At 39.7% G+C, this 21,581-nt stretch overlaps 1 protein-coding gene across 13 annotated transcripts in view; it reads left to right on the top strand.

The window, feature by feature from the left end:
* The window catches only part of PPP2R5E (protein phosphatase 2 regulatory subunit B'epsilon), a 107,464-nt gene that overhangs the window by 3,666 nt on the left and 82,217 nt on the right, over positions 1-21,581 (top strand). For 11 of the 13 annotated variants that reach the window (XR_012159591.1, XR_012159593.1, XR_012159592.1 and 8 more), the window contains exon 2: positions 327-490. The exons of 1 other annotated variant lie outside the window; for it this stretch is intronic. Coding sequence is in view for 8 of the 12 variants with exons in the window: in XM_073349889.1 (XP_073205990.1) it covers positions 334-490 (157 nt within the window). In the remaining 4 variants the exon portion in view is untranslated. The remainder of the gene's footprint in view (positions 1-326; positions 491-21,581) is intronic. One more of the 13 variants, XM_073349888.1, reaches the window with a different exon arrangement.

Here is a 21,581-nt window from a genome sequence, read left to right on the forward strand (position 1 = left end):
CCATAGACATCAACTGATCTTGATGGATACACATGTGTCCACATGTGTGGATCTGATTGCAGAATCAGTGCCTAAATTCAGACATGGTGTAACAAGTGAGGGCCATAGACAAAATAGGGGAGAGAACGGACAAGAATTACAATAGTACCATGAAGCTAGTTCATAAGGCCAATATGTAAATTGATGGACCATCTCTCTTTGATGTCACAAGTGGGTTCTTAGGAGGGATGTGAATGAGGAGAAGGAGGAGGCTCTTGACAAACTCATTTAATCTTTACCTGTTTTCATCCACTGGGAATGTATTTATAATGTGTGTTTCCCTTCAGTAGGGATATGTCCTCAGCACCAACCACTCCTCCGTCAGTGGATAAAGTAGACGGATTTTCTCGGAAGTCCGTCAGAAAAGCCAGACAGAAGAGGTCACAAAGCTCCTCCCAGTTTAGGTCTCAGAGCAAGCCTATTGAATTAACTCCTCTGCCTTTTCTAAAAGGTAAGGCTCAAGATCAGTTGTATGATTAAAATATTTTTATTTTACAGTAGACATCTAGATTGTGCTAAAAAGTATTATAACAGAAATTTGAGGGGGGATTTGACCTGTGAGTGAGAAACAGTTCATGCCATATTAATATTTATTAAGCTAAAAAAAAATTGGCATCAATTAATATATTAAAAATGAAAACTTGCATCTATGAATGGATATGTGTTTACTGTTTGCAATACTTGTGGAAGTTCTGATTTCTAATACTAACAGAACCATTGCTGGCAGTCTGAAGGCACACAAGCTTTTTGCACATATTTTAGGTTATCAACCCTTAACGTTTAATCCAATGTGGCAATAGTTTTTAAATGAGAAGATGATTCATTAGCAGATGTGAATGATATTAATTTAGCATTGAATTCTGTGATCTGCCAAGCACTTTCTGCAGCGAGCTAAGTGCTCTCAACTCCCACTGATTTTTAGTACAAGTCTGGGGGGCAGAGCAGCTCTTAGAATCATGTCCTTGCAGGGAAAAGGATGTGTGTATTTTTCATTTTGTCATCCATTCAGCCTTCCAAAACTGTTATTGAAGAGACTTAAGTGGTCAAATGCAGATTTCTAGGTTTTCTCATTCTACTTTTTGTTTACAAGGGAAGAAAATAAGTACAGTTAACTAAAGTTAATATTAGAGTTGATCATTGTGGTAGCTGATATTGAAGTTCATAATTCTGGACATTGTCAAGAGCTAGTAGGTTTAGGCCTATCACCTTTGTTTTGTTTTGCAGATATGTACATTTCCCACATCCCTTCTCTCTACTTGTCTGATACTTTTGTGTTTAGTCAAAGTATTTAAATATGTAAAGGACCTGCTCTGACCAGAATCCTGCCACCCTGCTTGCTCGCAAGAAAGGATAAACACATGAAAAATACACACTTCTATATGCATCTATCAATTGAGAGAAAACCAGGTTGCCTGAATTTTTGTTAGTGGATTTCTCAGTGGAGTTGTCATTTTTATAACATGTCTGAGAACTTTTTTTGTGGAGCTACTAGAGTTTTTAACATCAGGAGCCAAATAACTTTTTAAAAATAGTATTTTAATTGTAAGTTAAATTTTAGGCCTGTCATCCGTGACACTTTCTTTTTTGAAATACCTACGGCTCTGGTTCATAAAGAAGGACAATTTGCCCTTTCGTTAATTTGACTAAATTTTGGAAATTAAATAGATTTACATTTTATATAAAAATGAGCAAACTGTTGCTACAACTGTTATTAATTATTTGTATTGCAGTGGCTCCTAGTGATTCATTCAAGGAATACACGAGGCACTTTATGCACATATAACGAAAATTTGGTCCCTACTATCTAAGGCCCCAACCCTGCAAACACTTACACACATTCTTAACTTGACTACCATGAGTATACGCATTGAAATCAATGAGGTTACTCATGCTGGTCAAGTTAAGAATGTGTGTGTTTGCAGGGTTGGGACTTAACTGTTACTGCAAGAGACAGTGTGTGAATACGACAAACATGGAGCACTAAATATCGGTGAAAGAATTAAGATTAGTATAATAAGCAGTGGTTACAGTGCCCCGGCTTACAAACTGAAGATTTGATCTTGTAAGTTATTTCTCATTGATTTCATGGGAGGCCCTTCATGCTGACACAAGGGTCCACCTGTGGTGATTCATTTGTGGGATTTGGGCCTAATACTGCTGCTTCAGATAGGTTATATCTATTGAAGGGACACCATCAACTAAAATTCACACTTTTGCTATAATACACTTTACCTATTATTGTTACCAGTAATACCCAATATTACTAAAGCTGAAAGGAGTGAAAAATATGAATATATATTTAACTTTTACTTAACATATGCATTGCCAACCCTTTGTGTATAGTCAGTTTCACTGTTTCCCTTGGATAGGCTGTTAGGTCCCAATCCTGCAAACTCTTTGGCTTGTCTTTGACTTGAAACATAAGGATAATTCCATGGACTTCAGTAAATTTCCCATTGACTTAATTATTCCCCCTATTGTTTGTATGGTTCTCTCAGATAGGAATAAGAACATTAATAAGAGCATGTGATTGAAGATATTGGTAAATTTTATGGATTCCTAATTGGCAGGGGTGGCCAAACTTACTGACCCTCCCAGCCACATATGACAATCTTCAGAAGTTCGAGAGTCGGGGCACGCCTGCTGGGGCTTCAGCCATGAGCCCTGACAGGTGGGAGACTCCTCCCCCCCCCACCCCTGCTGCCAGAGGTGATGGGGGGGGTAAAGTGCCACCCCCCTGATTTTTGCCAGGGTTTTTTGATCTGCTTGGTCACATGGTGCCATCAGGCTCCCTCCTTGCAAGGCAGCTGGTGGAGCCGGCAAGCTAGAAGCTGCAGCAGTGGGGAGAAGCAGTGGCAAACTGCCGGGGGAGATGTTACTTTTTCTGCTGCCTGTCCATGCAGAGCTACTACCTGGGAGCTGCAGGGAAGGGCCACTGAGGGCATAGGCTCTGACTCTGTGGGTGCTCCAGGGCTGGAGCACCCATGGGGAAAAAAATGATGGGTGCTCAGCACCCACCAGCAGCCATGTGGATAAGCTCCTCTCCCCCTCCCACCCCAGTGCCTGCGGCAGCCCCACAAGTCAGCAGCTCCCCTCCCTCCCAGCACCTCCTGAGGGGGCGTGATTCAAGCTCTTGGGGGGGGGGGGAGGATGGGATGGCCTTTAAATTGTGCCCCCCCATTCTCAGCAGGCACCAGTCATCTGTGGCAGAAGCCCCTAACCCCACCAGCCGTAGGGCAGAAGCCTGGGGTCCCCCCTGCCCCAGTCTGATAAATGGAGAATTGGGGGGCGTTGGGGGCTCCGCAAGCTGCACTTCAACTGTAAAAGAGCTGCACATGGCTCATGAGCCACACTTTGACCACCCGATAGTATAGTGTGGGTTCTGACTACCTTAAAGGCTGCCTTTTTGCCTTTTAAAAGGGGCTGGTGAGATTGTCAGAGCTGACAGTTCCCCTAGATTTGGGAGTTTGTGGGAGAGCAGTCTCAATGGAGAGGCCTCATCTCTGGAATTTATATTCCAATCTCAATCCGGTAGTCCAACAACAAAGCTTTGCTTTGTTGACCTTCAAGTCTTGTCTGTTTAATCATGAAATAATTGGTTTTGCTTGTCTGGTGTGTGATTTTTTGTTGTTTGTGTGGTTTTTGTTTGGAGGTTATTTTGTTTTAATTAACATTGGTTTGCCTCAGACATTGTGTTGGTTGTGTTGTAGACATATCTAGAAGTAGATCAATACGGGTGCAAGCTACAAAGGAGAAGTTGGTGGGAAGGAGGTAAAAAAATATACTGTATATATATTTCAATATCAAGCACCAAAACCTAACCAAAGTGCTGCTAGACTTTCCAGACTCTTTCCAGTGCTGCCTTATACTTGTATGTGCGCTTAAGGATGTGCTGAGTGGTGTGCACTGAAATTGAATAGGAAAAGAATGTACTGCACACTGTTTTTTCTGTCATAAAAAACATGTCTAGTTTCATCGAGTAAAGTAATTGATTTCTTAGGGAAGATGAGATAAGTGACAACTGTGAAATTTTAAATTCAAACTGTTTTGTACTATCAGGACAAATGTAAAGTAAGTACATCAGGAATAAACATCCCCCGTCCACCCTGTTCCATATTCTTTGATACCTTAGTATAATTCTGTTTGCCTGTTCTTTGTTTTTCCAAGAGCAAGTCTACACTTAAAATGCTGCAGCTGCTCTGTGTAGCTACTACACTGACAGGAGAGCTTCTCTTATTGGCGTAGTTAATCCATCTCTGTGAGAGGGGGTTGCTGTGTCAATGGAAGAAGCCCTTCTATTGACATAGCGCTGTCTGCCCCATGGATTAGGTCAGTATAACTGCATCACCCAGGGGTGTGGATTTTTCGCACCCCTGAGGGTCGTAGTTATGCCAATATAAGTTTATAATGTAGACCTAGCCTAAAACTATTTCACATTTAGGCTGACAAGAAATTTCAGCTTGAAGGTTAATTTTAATTTTGGAAAAGTTTTTTTACTTTTCCCAAAACAGAGAGGGAAAGTCCTCCTTCACCAATCGCTTTGCTACTGCAATATTATGAAATGTATTGAGGTACTAATACATTTATTAAATCGTTTAATACCATGGAAACTATTTCTGTAACAGCAAAAAGGAAGCACTGTCTGAAAAGGGAACATTTTGTTGCACATTTTGTTATATATATGATTTATTGTATTGTTTTCTTTATCGGTCAAGTTTTATTATGATCTTCGTATAAAAGCCTATCTTTAGGCTAAGTGCTGAAGGTCTTACTGAGGCAAAAATCCCATCAACTTCAATGGGAGTTTTGCCTGAGTAAGGACTGTGGGATGTGGTCTTTGGTTTTTCCAAGTACAATTACATTTGATCTCGTCTTTGTCTTATCATAAGAATATTATTTATCTTCCCTCATTATTATGTCATAATTATAGGCTCCAATCCTGCAACCCGTAATCACGTTTATATTTATTATTCTTACATAGTGAAAAGTGAAACATTTAGCTCTTACATTAGTAGTTCTGTTGATTTCATTGGGAATGAATTACTTTTCATTTATATAAAAAGAAAAGGAGTACATGTGGCACCTTAGAGACTAACAAATTTATTTGAGTATAAGCTTTTGTGAGCTAGAGCTCACTTCATCGGATGCAGTGAGCTATAGCTCATGAAAGCTTATGCTCAAATAAATTTGTTAGTCTCTAAGGTGCCACGAGTACTCCTTTTCTTTTTCGAATACAGACTAACGCGGCTGCTACTCTGAAACTTTGCTTTTATATGGTACTTTTCACTTTAGTTACTTGGAATGCTTTACAAATGCCAATACCATTAATAAGTCCGAGATCACACAGTGCAGTATTGGCACAATTGGGAATAGAGCCCAGAACTCCTGACTTACAGTCCTGTGATCTCTCCATTAGACAACCTTCTTACATAATCATAAAAACTTGGGATTTAGTTGTGCTTTTCATCTTCAAATGCTAACTAAGATATCTGTCCTGCAGTTGGATCTACACAGGTGGAACCTTGGGACTCTTTCAGAGGCTCATTGACTTTAGTGGCCTCCTTGTGGGCAGAAGGGTCCATCTACATGCATAGAGTTCAGGATTGGGGCCATAATCCTTGTTTTACCCCTGTGAGGGAGGCAGGTATTATCCCATATCTTAAACTTTTATAGTTTTATTTTAAATACTTGTAAACATTACTTCATGGTTTTCTCCAAATCTGTGGTGAAACTCCATCCATTTTCTTCCATTTTCCTGCACTCTTGTTACTGCATATGCATTGTTTAAATTGAATTTTTGCATTTGTATATCTGATGATTATGGAATGCCTTTTTTTAAAAATGTCTTTAGCTATCTCCAAAATTTGTGTGCTTTTGGAACATTCCATAAGTGAACTAAATTCCCTTTTTTTGAAACATTTAATATTTGTCTGTTGACTGGGTGTGCTTCTTGCTCTCAAAGGCACCATAGTTCATATCGCCCTAAAAAATAAAGCTTTGAGGCTTCTTCTATTTTAATTTATTTTCTTTTTGCTGTCATGATATCTTGCAAAAACATTAGATGAAAGGTTAAAAATGGAAGTTAATTGTGAGTGATATGAAGAAATGAACATCCACAGAAATGATGTAATTTTCTTCCATATCTCTGATAACGTTAAATGTGTGTGTAATTTTTTTCCTTTGTTTATTTCATTTTCCATTATGTGTTCACAGGTAAATAGGTAGTATAATGGGATACTCCATACATTGACTGGTTTATGTTGCTGTGTATTGAGGAGACCACCCATTCTGTTTTCTTTATTAGAAACTGTATTCTTTTTGAGAAGATGCTAAGATCGATTGCACCTTTCCTTAGGTTTTTTTTTTCTTTTTTAAAGAGTCTTTTTTTTTTTTTGTTAGATGAAAGGTAGCTCATATTCACCCAGTCTCTTCCCTCAAATCTTTGTTCTTTCTTGGACCCATTCCTTCAAAGACCCATTCCTTCAAATAACTTCACATGTGAGTAGTTCAGTTGACTCCACTGGGATGTTAATAGGAGTGTTTAAAGGATTAGGGTCTTAGTGAGTGACAGGTTAATATTGATAACCTTAATATAAGCAAATGTCCACACTTCATCTTTATTTTGGGGGAAGCCCTGTCCTTATCTCAGAGCAAAGATACAAGGGAACTCAAAGATTGGTCAGAGGAAATAACCTCTACCCTTGCTGGCTGTCTCTAGTCTATAGGGGAATGATTGGTGATTCCAGATATAGAAGAAGGGGCAGCATTTGCCCCTTAGTAAATTGCCTATAACTAAGTATTAAGTAGGTGGAGTAGTAAAGGTGTGTAGTGTTTCCCTCCCCTCCCCAGTACTTTTATAAATATCAGCTCCTGATAGGTTTTGGACCACTGGCCTTTTCTAGTGTGCATACATATTTTCAAATTTGTATGTTGTCATATTTGGCTGTTTAATGAAGCAACAGGTGTTTCAGCCTTACATAGACTGTATGAATCTCCGTCATTCTGTGGTATTCTTTGTACTATGTAATTGATTAGCTTTCTGTTATGTTTGCATTGCTTGCAAAGTAATTATGATTTAATAGTCCTGTTTTTAAAAAGCCTTTTTACTTTTTTGTGCTACGTTCTTAATTATATTGGTATGTCTTACTATTTTTAAGTCACTATTGATTTCTTGAAAATATTGGGCAAAACTCTCCTCTCCAATCCATGTGGTGAGTCTTAATTGTGATTTTCTTTTTAGAATATCAAGTGTGTACACATGGAGCACTCTTACTAATATCAGTTTTGTGCATATAAGGAGCACAGTCTACTTGTGTTGGGATCTTCCTGGAGAACTGGAGAGGAGAGATGCTTTCCAAATGTTTTCCAGCAATTTTAAAACAAAAAGTAGAAGTAACAGATGTGGCTGTACAGCGTTATTGTTTGTATTGCTGGCTTCTTTGTGCTAGTTATTCTGTAAATACATAGGAAGAGATGGTCCCTGCCTTGAGGAGTTTGCAGTGTAATTTAACATAAGTAAGGCTACGTTTATGTCACAGAGGTAATGGAAGTCACGGGTTCCGTGACTTCCAGAGACCTCCATACCATTCTCTGCTTCAGCCCAAGGGGCTGCTGGACTCCGGAGCTGGCAGGCAGCAGGACCCTGGCAGGGTTCCAGTGACAGGTGGCTCCCTGTAAGGTTCCAGTGACAGGTGACAGACTCCTGAGGGTTCCAGCAATGGGCAACAGCCTTTTGCGGGGGCTTGGGAGAGAGAACACCTTGGGCTAGCAGCTCTCGGTGTCCTGTTTTCTCTTTGGGAAATATGGTGTCTCTGCAGCTCCCAGTCGCCGTGGGTGGAGGGGGGGGGGCGCATAAGCTTCCAGCTGCCACGGGCAGAGGGGAAACCCCACAGCTCCCAGCTCAAAAGTATTGAGTTGTTGTAGTTTTAAAAAAATTATTTTGGCTCCTGACCTAGCTGTCATCACTAGTTCACTGGTATTTTGTAAGAAGTGGGGATTGAGGGATGATGGGAAAGTGTAAGGTCAATATATTTCCAGTGTTAAAATATTCACTTTCAGGACTGATCTCCCAATTAGAATGTTTAATTATATTCCCTAATACAAAATTGTTTTCAGAAAAATGTCTGCTGCTGACAGTGTATGACCAAAAAATAGTTCAAAGTTGTATATTAGCTAGAGCACTGGTTTGTTTTCAGATTTTGATTAAAACAGTGAAATGTACATAACATTTGCATTCTTAATCCCTTATCTATTTTATGTTGTTTGTTGTAAACTGTAGTTAGATATAAAATGTTATAGTTTGTTAAGCTGCAACGCATATTGGAAAAAATAATCCCAGCTATACATACAAAATGATGGGTTCTAAATTAACTGTTACCACTCAAGAATGAGATCTTGTAGTCACTGGATAGTTCTCGCAAAACATGTGCTCAGTGTGCGGTGGCAGTCAAACAAGCTAACAGACTGTTAGGAACCATTAGGAAAGGTATAGATAATAAAACAGAAAATTTAATAATACCCCTATGTAAATCCATGGTATGCACACACCTTGAATATTGCATGCAGTATTAAAAAAGATATACTAGAATTGGAAAAGGTACAGAGAAGAGCAACAAAAGTGATTAGGAGTGTGGAACAGAAAGACTGGGACTTCTCAGCTTGGAAAAGAGACAACGAAGGGGGGATTCGATAGAGATCTATAAAATCATGAAATTTATGGAGAAAGCGAATAGGGAAGTGTTATTTACCCCTTCACAAACACAATAATGGGGGTGAGGGGGTCACCCAATGAAATTAATAGCCAGTAGGTTTAACACAAACATAAGGAAGTATTTCTTTACACAATGCATAGTCAACCTGTGGAGCTCATCACCCATGGGATGTTGTAAAGGCCTAAAGTATAACTGGGTTCAAAAAGGAATCAGTAAGTTCATGGAGAATAAGTCCATCTATGGTTATTAGCCAAGATGGTTAGGGACACAATTCCATGCTCTGCATGTCCCTAAACCTGATTGCCAGAAGGTGGGACTGGACGAGAGGGGATGGATTACTTGATGATTGCCTGTTGTGTTTATTCCCTCTGAGGCACCTGACATTGGCCACTGTCGGAAGATGGTGGGCTAGATGGACCATTGGTCTGACCCAGTATGGCCTTTCTTATGGTCTAAGGTGACCTGCAGAGGATTTTAGGAACGTGTTTGTGTCCTTCACTTCTTTATGATGCATGAAAAACACTTGAAAGATATAATGATGGTTTTCTTTAAAACATTTTTTTTGTGGGAGTATGTGTTTGAAATTTTGTCTATCTTGGTTTTGCTGAAGAATCTTGTGGATGTCTTGGAGGTATGTATTGTGAGTTCTGACAATACACTATCCACCGCCATCCAAAAGAGTGATCTAACTGCTTTGTGTCACTTCATCCTGGCCCTTTTTCTGTCACTAGGGACCTCTGCCTCATTTGCACTGTCATAGGTCAAGTTTAACCCTGGTTTGATTTCTTGTTTCTTACTGTATATGCGGATACCAGAACTGTTGTATTTTTAGGTTTTAAAATACTGGTTGCAATCTGGTTCTGTATGTGTGTTGCTTTCAGGGTTATGTAAGTATTGTTTTGCAGGTTATATTGTATTAGAAAGGGTACTGTGGGTTGGATATACAGCACTGTAAAATCAACTGGTATTTGGAATAGCTTGGAAATTGGGTCAGAAATGATTCAGGGTCAGGGAGAAGTAATATTTCTACTTTCCTTTTACGCAGATGCTCTAAGCATCGAATGAGAATACATAAACTTCTATTTAGTTTTCTCTAGAAATAGTTTAGATTCTCTTCACTCAGGATGTTTTTAAAATTTCTGCAATATGGCTTAGATATGTTGTGAATGATCTTTTTGTAAAGAGACTGATCTCTCCAAGAAGTATTGCACAGTTTTAATTTTGAACAGTTAACTCTTGTGGTTAATATGGTAACTTATATTTTCCATTTGTTCAGTTCCATTTGTTTCCAGTTGCAAAGTTTGAAAAACCTGTTGTTACAACCAGACGAAATTTAGCCAATGCAGCAAACTTAATTTAATTGCTGGATGTTTTGAGGGCTACATGCTATAGATGGGAGGCTTATTATCAGAGATATTTTCAAACGGTATTTTAGGGTTAGGCTAGTCTTTGAGGAGCAGACTTACGTTTTCAATTAGACTAGCTGGTCTATGTGGAAAACATTCCTCAATTGGAGGATTAATACAGTTATCTTTCCCCTCTTCAATTTTCCTTGTCAGGCCCTCCTCCCCCTCCCTTTCTTTTTATCACTTTTCTCCTCACCTTCCTCCACTTTTCTTTCCCCCCTCTTTTTCTGTCTTCTGTGGGCTGCAGTGTTTTTGAAGCCACTAGAGGGTGCTATGTTCTCTTGCATATTGACAATAGCATTCCAGACTGTGAATGCTTGGGATGGGTTGTCAGGGGTTCTCAAAACTTCATTGCATTGCAACCTATTTCCGACAACAAAAATTACTACACAATTCCAGTGTCCTGTATTACACTAGGTTCTTTAGAGTCTAGAATGAGGGCCGGCGTTAGGGGACGATAAGCAGGGCAATTGCCTATGGCCCCATTCCAGAGGGGACCAAGTGAAGCTAAGTTGCTCATGTGTTGGCTTCAGTCCCGGATGGTGGGGCCCGGGCTTCAGCTTCTGCCCCTGGTGGCAGGGTGTCAAACAACAGCCCTGGTGACCCCTTTAAAAGAAACTCGCAACACACTTTGGGTTAGAGTGATCCTTCCAATCACAGTCAATAAAATTAGCTACTTGAGTAAGACAAAATAGTTTGTTAGTCATCTCACTGAGGTCCACAGATCGGTTACAGTGATTCTTTCAGTCTGCTTTCAGCTGCTTTGGAGGCTGGACCAGATGTATCAGATGCTTTCAGGAAGGGGTTTGTCTATCCCTCTGAGGAGCACACTAGTTCCATTCTGCTTTCATAGCTTCAGTTAGGCAGTTCCAGACTTCTCCATGGCAGAGCTTATTCCCCCTTTCCTTTTTAATAGAATAATTTACCATGCATTTCTTGAGATTGTTTGTTTATTGGCAGAGGGAATAGATGCATTCTTTCCCTAGTGCTGAGACACAGGTGGCTGAAGCCCCTGCTTATCCACATGAAGTGCAGAATGGTGAACAAAGCATGGAAGAGGGAAATGCAAAAACATGTGCCTCTCCACTACTTCCCTAATAGAGTGCCTGTGTCCACGATTGGAAGAAACCAGTCCCTTCACAGGCAATTCCTTCTGGGCAGTGATCACTCCAGTTACTTCCCCAGGGCAAGGAAAGGCCCAAGTGGCTGCAGAGGAGAAGATCCAGCTGAGGAAGTGGTCACTAGTTCCCCCTGAGGGGAGCAGTGCCAGAAGAGCGTCCCTAATGCTTTGGGAAAGTTTGCAGGTTTGTGGCAGAGCCATAACTGTGGAACATGGAACAGCTGAACAATTGCCTCAGACTGTGGATGGAAGACAGCGTGAACTAGAGAGATTGTAGTAAGGGGTCTTATAAATAGACCTGTCTGCTTCCTTATACCCTCACTTCCTTCCACTGTACCAGGGAGTATCATATACACTTGTTCATAAGCTGAACATTTTTGATAAAAAAGTGAAGCATCAAAGAGTGGGGGTTGGCTTATAAACGGATCTACACCAAAATTTGATGATTTAAAACTCTATGGAATTATTGAATTGAATATCTAATACATTGTCGTTTTGTTTACGTGAAGCATCCACAGACATGGAGCCCCTCAGCTACCTGTGGCTGTGGTTTGCTGTTCCCAGCCAATGGTGCCACTTCCTGCAGCTCCCATTGGCTGGGAACGGCAAATCGCGGCCACTGGGAGCTGAGGGACTCCGTTCCTGCGAAGACTCCAGGTAAACAAAACGTCCAGGCCCGCTAGTGGCTTACCCTAACGGGTCAGGAGCCAAAGTTTGCCAACCCCCTGAAATATAGGGTCGATTTATGAAAGGGTCATAAAGTTTTTGCTGTTTTTACCTATCCATCTTGGGGGGCCGGCTTATCAACGAACAGGCTAATGAACAAGTATATACGGTACTTTAAAACTTTTTTTAAAAAAAGGCTGTTTGCACCCTCCTTTCTCTCTAGATGAGTCCCTGAAAAGAGAGAGGAAGTTCAAGAGAGAGTGTAGTGAAACAATATGAAAGTATTTCCCTTCATGTTTCAAACTGTATATCCCTTTAAATACAACCATCATGAATGCTGGGAATACGTAGGAGAAAAAAGGCTAAGCAGATTAACAAAGAGGTTTTGTAATATCTATCAGTCTACCTATCTACGCTGCTCTTTCCTCTCTCAGAAAGGAAAAAGACATTTCCTTTGCAGAAGCTTTCCTAATCAAGTATTCTACAGATAGGAGGGTTGCTGTGACCCCTCAGAAGAAATTACAAGGTGACCTCAGTTGACCTCAGAGCATCACTGTTCTTTTGCTTAGTCGATCCTAGTATGAACTGGCACTTACATGGCCCCCATCACTGTAGTATTTGAGTGTCTCATAACATATACCCTATATTTATCCTCACAACATGCCTGTGAAGTAGGGTAGTGCTGTCATCCCATATATGTGTGTGTATATATAATATATATATTTTTTCAGATGAAGAACTAAGGCACCGAGAGACTAGGTGACTTGCCGAAGGTCACACGCACAAAGTTTGTGACGAAACAGGCAACTGACCTGATTCTCCAAACAAATTTGAAAAACACTGAAATTCAAGACAGGCTTTGAAGGCAGCCATGTGCAGAGCTAACTTTTCTATGTTGATGGATTTGAAGAGGCTTGTTTACCTGTACATCCTATTCTCCAAACCCTTAGCAAGTTCCTCTATTTTGTCTTTGTATGGCATTATTTCCAATAAAAATCTTGCCCTTTGGAGTGGTCACAGTTCCCAGGGTGTTCATAAAGGTGCTTGTGGTCTGTGCTTGTGGTCTTCAGACAGGTATAAGCCCAATGTATACCTTCCCTGGATGAATTGCTAAACTGAACCCAGTTCAGAGACAAAGCATTACAGGCAACCAGCATGCAGCTTAGATCCTGGCGGATAGCTCTTCATGCCAGATGACTTATGCCAGTTGATTTTTTACTTCAGAGTAGAGTTAGGCATCCTACATTTTAGGGAAGAGGCAAGAGGGCTCTTATGGGAAATCAATGACAGAGAGATCTTAGTACATTAATGATTAACATGTCTATCAGGGTTCCCACTCTAGTGGGGCAAGTTAAGAGCATTTCTGACCCACTTTCCCCAAGCACGCAACTCCTCCACTTGTAACATCCATTTAAACCTCTGAGAGAGGTGCTTTCTTACACTTCATGTCCATTGGGGCAGCCTTAGTGGCAGTCACATTTATTAGAAGTGTCACCTCACTAACATCCAACACAAACTATTCATCTTTGCATTTAAGGCCTTTCATGACATATTCTCACCCTGTCGCCTATCTTTTATATTCTGTCAAGGTTTTGACTCCCACTTCTACTATGCCAATGATGCTAGCCTTCATCACTCATATGTTAAAATTTCAAACAAACACCTTTTGCTTTCTTAGGTTTCAGAGTAGTAACCGTGTTAGTCTGTATTCGCAAAAAGAAAAGGAGTACTTGTGGCACCTTAGAGACTAACACATTTATTTGAGCATAAGCTTTCGTGAGCTACAGCATCCAATGAAGACAGCTGTAGCTCACGAAAGCTTATGCTAAATAAATTTGTTAGTCTCTAAGGTGCCACAAGTCCTCCTTTTCTTTTGCTTTCTGTCATGCCACCTCCTCTGCGTGGGATGAGATTTCTGTAAACCTATGTAAAGTCACCTCGTTGTCTTTTCAGTCCCCTCCTTAAAACTCTCCTTTGCTGTGGTGCCTGCAAAAAACTTGACACTACTTAAGCAGTTTGTGTGCTGTGACTGTTTCTTACCATGCTAACTAGGATTGTTTCATTATTTCCTTATGCTCCCCTGTTTGTTTGTGTCTGCCTGCAGTCTCTTGTTTTAGGGCTATCTACTCTAGAAGTGCTACAGTAGCACAGCTGCAGCACTGTAGTGCGTCTAGTGAAGATGCTCTATGTTGACGGGAGAGAACTCTCCTGTTGGCATAATAAAACCATATCCCCGAGAGGTGGTAGCTCTCCTGCCAACATAGTGCTGTCCGCCCTGGCGCTTGGGTCAGTGTAACTTACATCACTTGGGATGTGGCTATTCACACCCCTGAGTGACATAGTTTATACTAACATAAACTGTAGTGTAGAGAAGACATTATACTTGGATGGAAAGCTCTTTGGGGCAGGAGAAGTTTGCTGCTTGTTTGTACAGTGTCTAGCATGGTGGGACTCTTATCCATGATTGAGGTCCCAAAGTGCTCCTGTAGTACACATTATTAATAATAAGTGTGTTGGAGCTGAATCTGTAGAGATTCAATGCCGTCCCTTCCTGTGGCAGTTCTGAGACTCTCAGTCAAGTTGCAGAAATCTCTAGTTTGATACAAAAAGGGGAAAAAAACCTCATTTTGAGTAGAAGCTTCTTAATTTATTTTAAGAGCCACTGCAGGATTAAAGCCTCCTCTATAAAGCCCTCATTTCCTTGAGCTGCTTAAGAAACAAAATGTATAACATAAATGAAACCAACAAAAAGTACATATGGTTTGAAGTTTCCTCTTGAAGGAATGGAGAACAGTTTTTCCTCTGCTAACCCTCAGTCCTTCAATCCAACTGGCCTGTTTTATATAAATTTCAGTAAATTAGCTGCAGCTGCCCTGCTCTCATCCCTCAAGCTCATGAGAGAATTCTTCTGTATATAAGCTTCCTCCTTCCAGACAGATGTCTCCTCATTTTGGTAGAGAAACCTTGGTTCAAAGGGAAAGGCGATGAAGATCTCTGTCTGAGGCTCATGGCATCTGTACTGCCAGTCACACTTCCATGTGTACAAGTTAGCTCTCAAAGCTGATTCTATTTTTCATGAGGTCGACACCACCTTTCCCAGAAACAGGAGATTGTTACTATATTTCCAATCCAAACCATTGTGTTGTCCAAAGGTGAAGCTATGTCACGTTCTCGATTTACACAGAGCTCTCAGGATGTACACAAGTGCACAAACTCTTCTGTAAATCTAACTCCTCTGTGCTTTATCATCCTTCACATTGTTTAGAGTTATTTCAGTAATGGTGAAGTGTACTGAACCTTCTTGGTAGTAACAAACAGAGGTGAAACCGTTTTCAAATAAATATTACGTTAGAGGATGATTGTGACAAGCTGCAGACCCGCTCCTGGTCCTACACTTCCTCCAACATTCACACAGGTAGGGACACACCCAGGTGCAGTTACATGCAGGTTCTCTGACCAGCCATTGTATGAACCAGCAATAGAGAGGCTATAGCCAAAATAACCACCAGTTTAGGACCCCCCCACTGGAGTATAAACCCCAAATTACAGCATCTTGCACTGCACTGGGAACTGTACAGCATAAGCTCATAGAATTCGCCCCTCCCTCAATGTGGAGAGGAAATGCAACAGCTCCCTGCACTAAGATTCCCAAGCACTTCACTCTAAACTTACTGATTTAGATTAAAACATAAAATAAGTTTATTAACTACAAAAGATAGATTTTTAAGTGATAGCAAACAGATCAAACCAGATTACCTAGTAAATAAACAAAAATGCAAACTAAACTTAACATACTAGAAAGATAGGATTTGAATTAACAGTCTCTCACCCTGACTGATGATACAAGCAGGCTGAAGATTCTTAAGGCACTATCTACACTTGCTTTGCAGCTTGGAATCCCCAGGTTTTCATACACAGGCTAGAAATGTCTTTAGCCTGGGTCCAGCACTTTCCCCAGTTCAGTCTTTGTTCCTCAGGTGCTTTCAGGAGTCCTCTTGTGTGGGGAGTGAAGAACAATAGATAATGTCACTCCCTGCCTTATACAGCTTTAGCATATGGTGGGAACCCTTTTGTCCCAAACTCAGTTTGTGGAAAAACACTGACATCTCAAGATGGAGTCCAGAGTCATGTGGCCTGGTTGCATACTGTACTGAGTCATAGCAGTCATTACTTACAGGCTGTCTGGAACGTTCACAGGAAGGTTAAGTTCTTCCAGGGTCCAGATGAAGTGAGCTGTAGCTCACGAAAGCTCATGCTCAAATAAATTGGTTAGTCTCTAAGGTGCCACAAGTACTCCTTTTCTTTTTGCGAATACAGACTAACACGGCTGTTACTCTGAAACAAATAAGATAATCATATTCAGCAAATCATAACTTTTTTTAATGACACCACTCCAAGACCTGACAACTTGTACTAGCATCAGGCTGTGTTAGGCATTGCTTTTAGCTGCCTTTCTGTTAACAGGCTTACAGCAGTGTTGCCAAATATAGAGTCTTGTCAGGCTAAGCCAGACTCTTATTGAGAGAAGGAAAATGGAGAGGCATAGGAAAGACAAGAAATAAATTGGGGATGGAAAAGGACACGTTGGGATGAGGGGAAACAAAGTCTCACATCCCAGGTTGGTATTCAGGATTAAGCTGGAGCCAGTGGAAGTGGTGGTGTCATCTTGGTCCTTCTCTTTAGCCCAGACTGCCCGATCTCCCAGGATTAGGATGAAGAAGGCACAATGGTGTCTTGTTGGATCCTGGGCTCCTAGGAGACTGTGGGAGTAGCAGCCATGATGGTGAAGCTTGCTCTTTCCTGTTCTCATGGAATCCTAGAAATGTAGGGCTGGAAGTGACCTTGAGAAGTCATCAGGTTTGGCCCCCTGCACACAGTCTTTTGTCTCTGTTAGCCAGTGATTTTTACATCAAAAGTATAGTCTTTTAAGGACTTCAAATGGGAGTGCTGGGTGGAATAGCCCATCGTCTCTCAATTTTGTCTACCAATTAGGCCTAATTTCTAACACCCAAATTTGGTTAATTAATTTTCCTACACTACTCTTGTTTATGAAACATGATCTTAGTGCTGTCCTTGAGTTATAACAGTGGTCCTTTTTGTTTGGACTGACTCAGTCTTTCTGTCTCCTTTGCTCCTTTTCCCATCTATATTCACATGTTATATGTGATTGGAACATTTCCTAAGCTTTTGTCCACATTCCCACAGTTGAGCTCACAATTAGGGTAAATTTGTAGGATCAGCTATGAAAGCAGGTCTTTAACAGGACAAGAAGTAATTGGCTTAATCTGCAGCAAGTTAGACTTAGGTATTAGGAAAAACATTTTAACTATAAGGATCGTTAAGTGCTGGAATAGGCTCTCACGTGAGGTTGTGAAATCCGTGTCATTGGAGGTTTTTAAGAAGAGGTTAGACAAACACCTTTTAGGAGTTCTAGGTATATTGGGCCTGCCTCAGAGCAAGGGACTGGAGTGCATGACCTCTTGAGGTCCCTTCCAGCCCTACATTTCCATGATTCTGTGATTCTATCTGAGGAAGCAATGACTTTGAAAAAGACTTGCAGGTCTTGGTGGATAATCAGCAGAACATGTGATCTCAGTGTAAATCTGTGGCCAAAAGAGTAAATGTGATGCTTGGATGCATACAAAGGGGAATCTCAATTAGGAGTAGAGAGTTTTACATCTATTTGTCACTTGTGTGATTTCTTACTGGAATTCTATGTTCAGTTGTGGTATCCACAATTCAAGAAGAATGTTGGTAAATTGGAGCGGGTTCAGAGAAGAGCCCTGAGAATAATTAAAGGATTGGAAAACATGCCTTATAGTGGTAGACAAAAGGAGCTCAAACTATTTAGCTTAACAAAGAGATAATAAGGGGTGACTTGATCACAGTCTATAAGTTTTTGCATGGGGAATAAATATTTGATAATGGGCTCTTCCTTATTGCAGAGAAAGGTATAACATGATCCAATGTTTGGAGGCTGAAGCTAGCCAATTCAGACCAGAAATAATCATACATTTTTAACTGTGAGGGTAATTAACAAATTACAGAAGGTTATGCTGGATTTTCTATCACTGGTAATTTTTAACTCGAGATTGGATTTTTTTTTTTTTAAGAGACGCTCTAGTTCAAAATGAATTATTTGGGGTAAATTCTGTGGCCTGGATTATACAGGTCAGATTAGATTAACATAATAGTCCTTTCTAGCCCTGGAATCTATGAAAGCTTGATATGAGAACGCCTTTCTGATGTTCAGTCTAAATAGTCTTTTTTAATTTTATATCATTGCTGTTAGTTATAGCCCATTGTACTAGAGTAATTTTTCTCTTTCCTTGGTGTTTATTCTCCTGAAATATTTGTAGTGTTCTGGCAAGGCAGTTCTCCCCCTCACAACCCAATTGTCTCCTTGTCAAGTGTATGCAATGTACCTGTATCTGTATATTTCCCTTTTCATTTTTATTGTTTTCCTAACTTGCTTCAGTTTGTCTGTATCTTTCTGACAAAACTCCCTTGAATGAATACTGTTTAAGGTGTGGTCATACTACATCCTTACAGAAAAGAACTATTCACCTCTCTTCTTGTGATGCTTCTTTGTATGTAGTCCCAAATTGCATTGGGCTTTTTTGCTGCCATATTGCATTGCCAGCTTATGTCTCTTTTGGTATTCACAAATTATTTCCGCATTATTGCTTTTCAGGTTTTTTTCTCCTATTAAATACCTGTGCTTGGAATTATTTTTCTCAGATGTATTAGTTGATGGTTTTCCAAACTGATTCTCACTTTATTTTCTGCCCATGTAAGGCATTTGCTTAGATTCTTGTGTTATTTCTGGCCTCTCTGCTGCTCAAAATTCCTCCTAATTAAACATCATCTAGAGACGTCATTAATATGCTGTTTTACTATTTTTAAATCATTAATGAGGATTAATCATTAATAATTAATCATTAATGGGTCTAATGTTGGTCCCTGAAGTACCTCACTAATCACCTCTTTCCAGTCTGATACATTGCCATTTGTTTTTACACTTTGTTGTAGTCTTTCAGCCAGTATTCAGTTTCAGGGCCTCTACCTGACCAAAACCATTCAAATTAATTTTAAGAGTAGGATTTTGATGGAAGATTCACTGGGATTTTATTTCTAATGCTCGTATGGAAGAAATTGTCTTGATGCAATGAGAATATAAATTGAAACAGTGTCATATTCATTGGCTGTAAAATTTATTTTGGTTTTGATGTACTGCTTTTGCACTTTGAGTCTTAGTTTTATATTTAAACAATACAGTTGTCCAAAGTAAAATATGTACTAGTAGACTGCAGTTTTATCTTTATATGTCATCATGAGAACAAAATGTGATGTCTTTTTGTAGGTTCAGCTATTTGAATCACACGCCTGTGTTTTAACTCTATAATCTGTAATCCTCAATATGTTTTAATCTACTTCATTTTTACTGAACTACAGCTTGGGGATAGGGGAGAATATATTATGATAGGTATAATTTAAAGGAGTAAAGGTTCTGCAGATTAGAAATGGAATTAGTCAGCATCACTAGAACTTCATTAATTTCAAACAGAAGAAATAAAGCCTCGGGTTAGGTAAAGCACTTAAACACTGGTGATGTTTTAGTTACTGTGGAAGAGATTTAAATACAAATCAGGTTTTTTTTCAGCATTTCACATCTGATAAATTGAATTAACCTTTTACTCAACTTGCTAATTTTAAACATTTAACTATTGTTATTTAAATTAGTAAGTTACACTTATCATATTCTGTGGGAGAATAGAATTAAGGAAAGGTGGCTGATCTGCTTTTAGTTAGAGTGTATAAAGTGGAAGTAGAGCTGTGATGTTTTACCTAAAAAGGGCAAAAATATACTATTCTCTGTCAGAGAACTCTTATTCAACAATATGACCTGTGGTAGGTATCACCATAAGAATTTCTTAACAGTGCGCACTTACGATTAAATTAAATTTGTGTACTAGCTTGGAACTAATGTTTAGAGGAGCAACTTCGGCAAATTTGAATTTCTGGCCTCTCTAATGTGGAGTCTATCCATACTAGAGATTGTCTGGTTTTGCCTGTTTGCTTTATTGACGTATTGGAAGAATGGAGAGGAAAATCTGTATTTTTATTTAAATAAAAATTGTCTGTAGTCTATGTAGCGGTTGCGGGCAACCTGCGGCCCGTCAGGGTAATCTGATTGCAGCTGCGAGACACTTTGCTGATATTGACCATCCGCAGACACAGCTCCCCCCAACTCCCAGTGGCCTCGGTTTGCTGTCCCAGCTTTCCGCAGCTCCCATTGGCCGTGAACGGTGAACCACGGCCACTGGGAGCTGCAAGGGGCCGTGCCCATGGACGGTCAGTGTCAACGAAATGTCTCACGGCCCGCAATAAGATTATCCTGATGGGCCGCAGGTTGCCCACCACTACTATATAGGGTCACTTGTCCATAAAAGTCAGCCAAAATTGATAGTGCTGCCAGGATGATGCATTCCTATGAATTTAGTACATTATTAACTTTGTTGATGGGAGAAAATTGAGAGCACTAGTCATAGAGAATCAACACTAAACATTTCAGAATAAGATTTTTTTTTTTTTTAATTTATTTGTTTTATTTTAAACTAAGATTTCTATAGGACAGTTTCAGGTATAGTACTTCATACCTTTATTACTAGCTGATAAATTACTTCCTGAAAAGTCAAAGTATTAATACTTCATAGATTCTTTAAAAAAATGTAGCACTTGTTTTCACATTTTTTGGTAAGTGACAGAAACCCCAGACTCTTGTGAAATAAAGTAAATTTATAAAATATGTTGCTAAACTTTAGGCAAGTTTAATTGTTCATCTGATATCACAAGATAGCCAATACTGTTTGGTATTGGAATTTGATTAGTGATCTGTTAACACACATTGCTAAGTAGCAAACTTGACAGGTATTACATTTCTTAGGATTTTCATAGGCTTAATTAAAACTACAAACTGATGTATAGCATACAGATTTCTGATTGAAGACCACTAGTAACACAGCATAATTGTTAAGGAGACATGGCTTCTAAAAACTTATTTTGGGGGGGGGCATAGTTCATGTGCTAGCCACAGGTGTTTTCTGCACAGATTTCAATAGATATCACACATTTGTGTAATAGTATGTACACATGTGTGTAACAGTATACTTTTCAAAATTCTGCAAAGAGATATAAATTGAAATAAAGCTTATTTACACAGTTATGTAATTTAATAAAACAAATTTCTACACATTCTGCAGGATACATTTCCTTATAAAACTTTTTTAACATAATTTCTAGATGAGGAAATAACTAAGGCTTTGAATTTGAGAGTTTGTACCATTCCTTAAAGGACATCCAAAAGTAGTCTTCCAAGGTATTAGCTTCACAGCTTAAATTCGCATTGTGCTTTCTGTATTCCTAAACCATATGATGTGAAGCAGTAATTGCATGGAGGTAATGATACTCAACTGTCATTATAGAGTATCTGTGGAAAATTCTGCTAGTCTGCATTTGTAGGTGGATACTAAATGTAGCTTAGAGGTTGGTAGATGCTATCTAGTCCAAAATGGATTGGAAATATTAAGCAGCTGTGTTCCTAAGACGATTTAGTAACGGGAAGAAATGGAGAAAAAA

The sequence above is a fragment of the Lepidochelys kempii genome, chromosome 6, assembly GCF_965140265.1.
Source record: "Lepidochelys kempii isolate rLepKem1 chromosome 6, rLepKem1.hap2, whole genome shotgun sequence".
Lineage (NCBI taxonomy): Eukaryota > Metazoa > Chordata > Testudines > Cheloniidae > Lepidochelys > Lepidochelys kempii.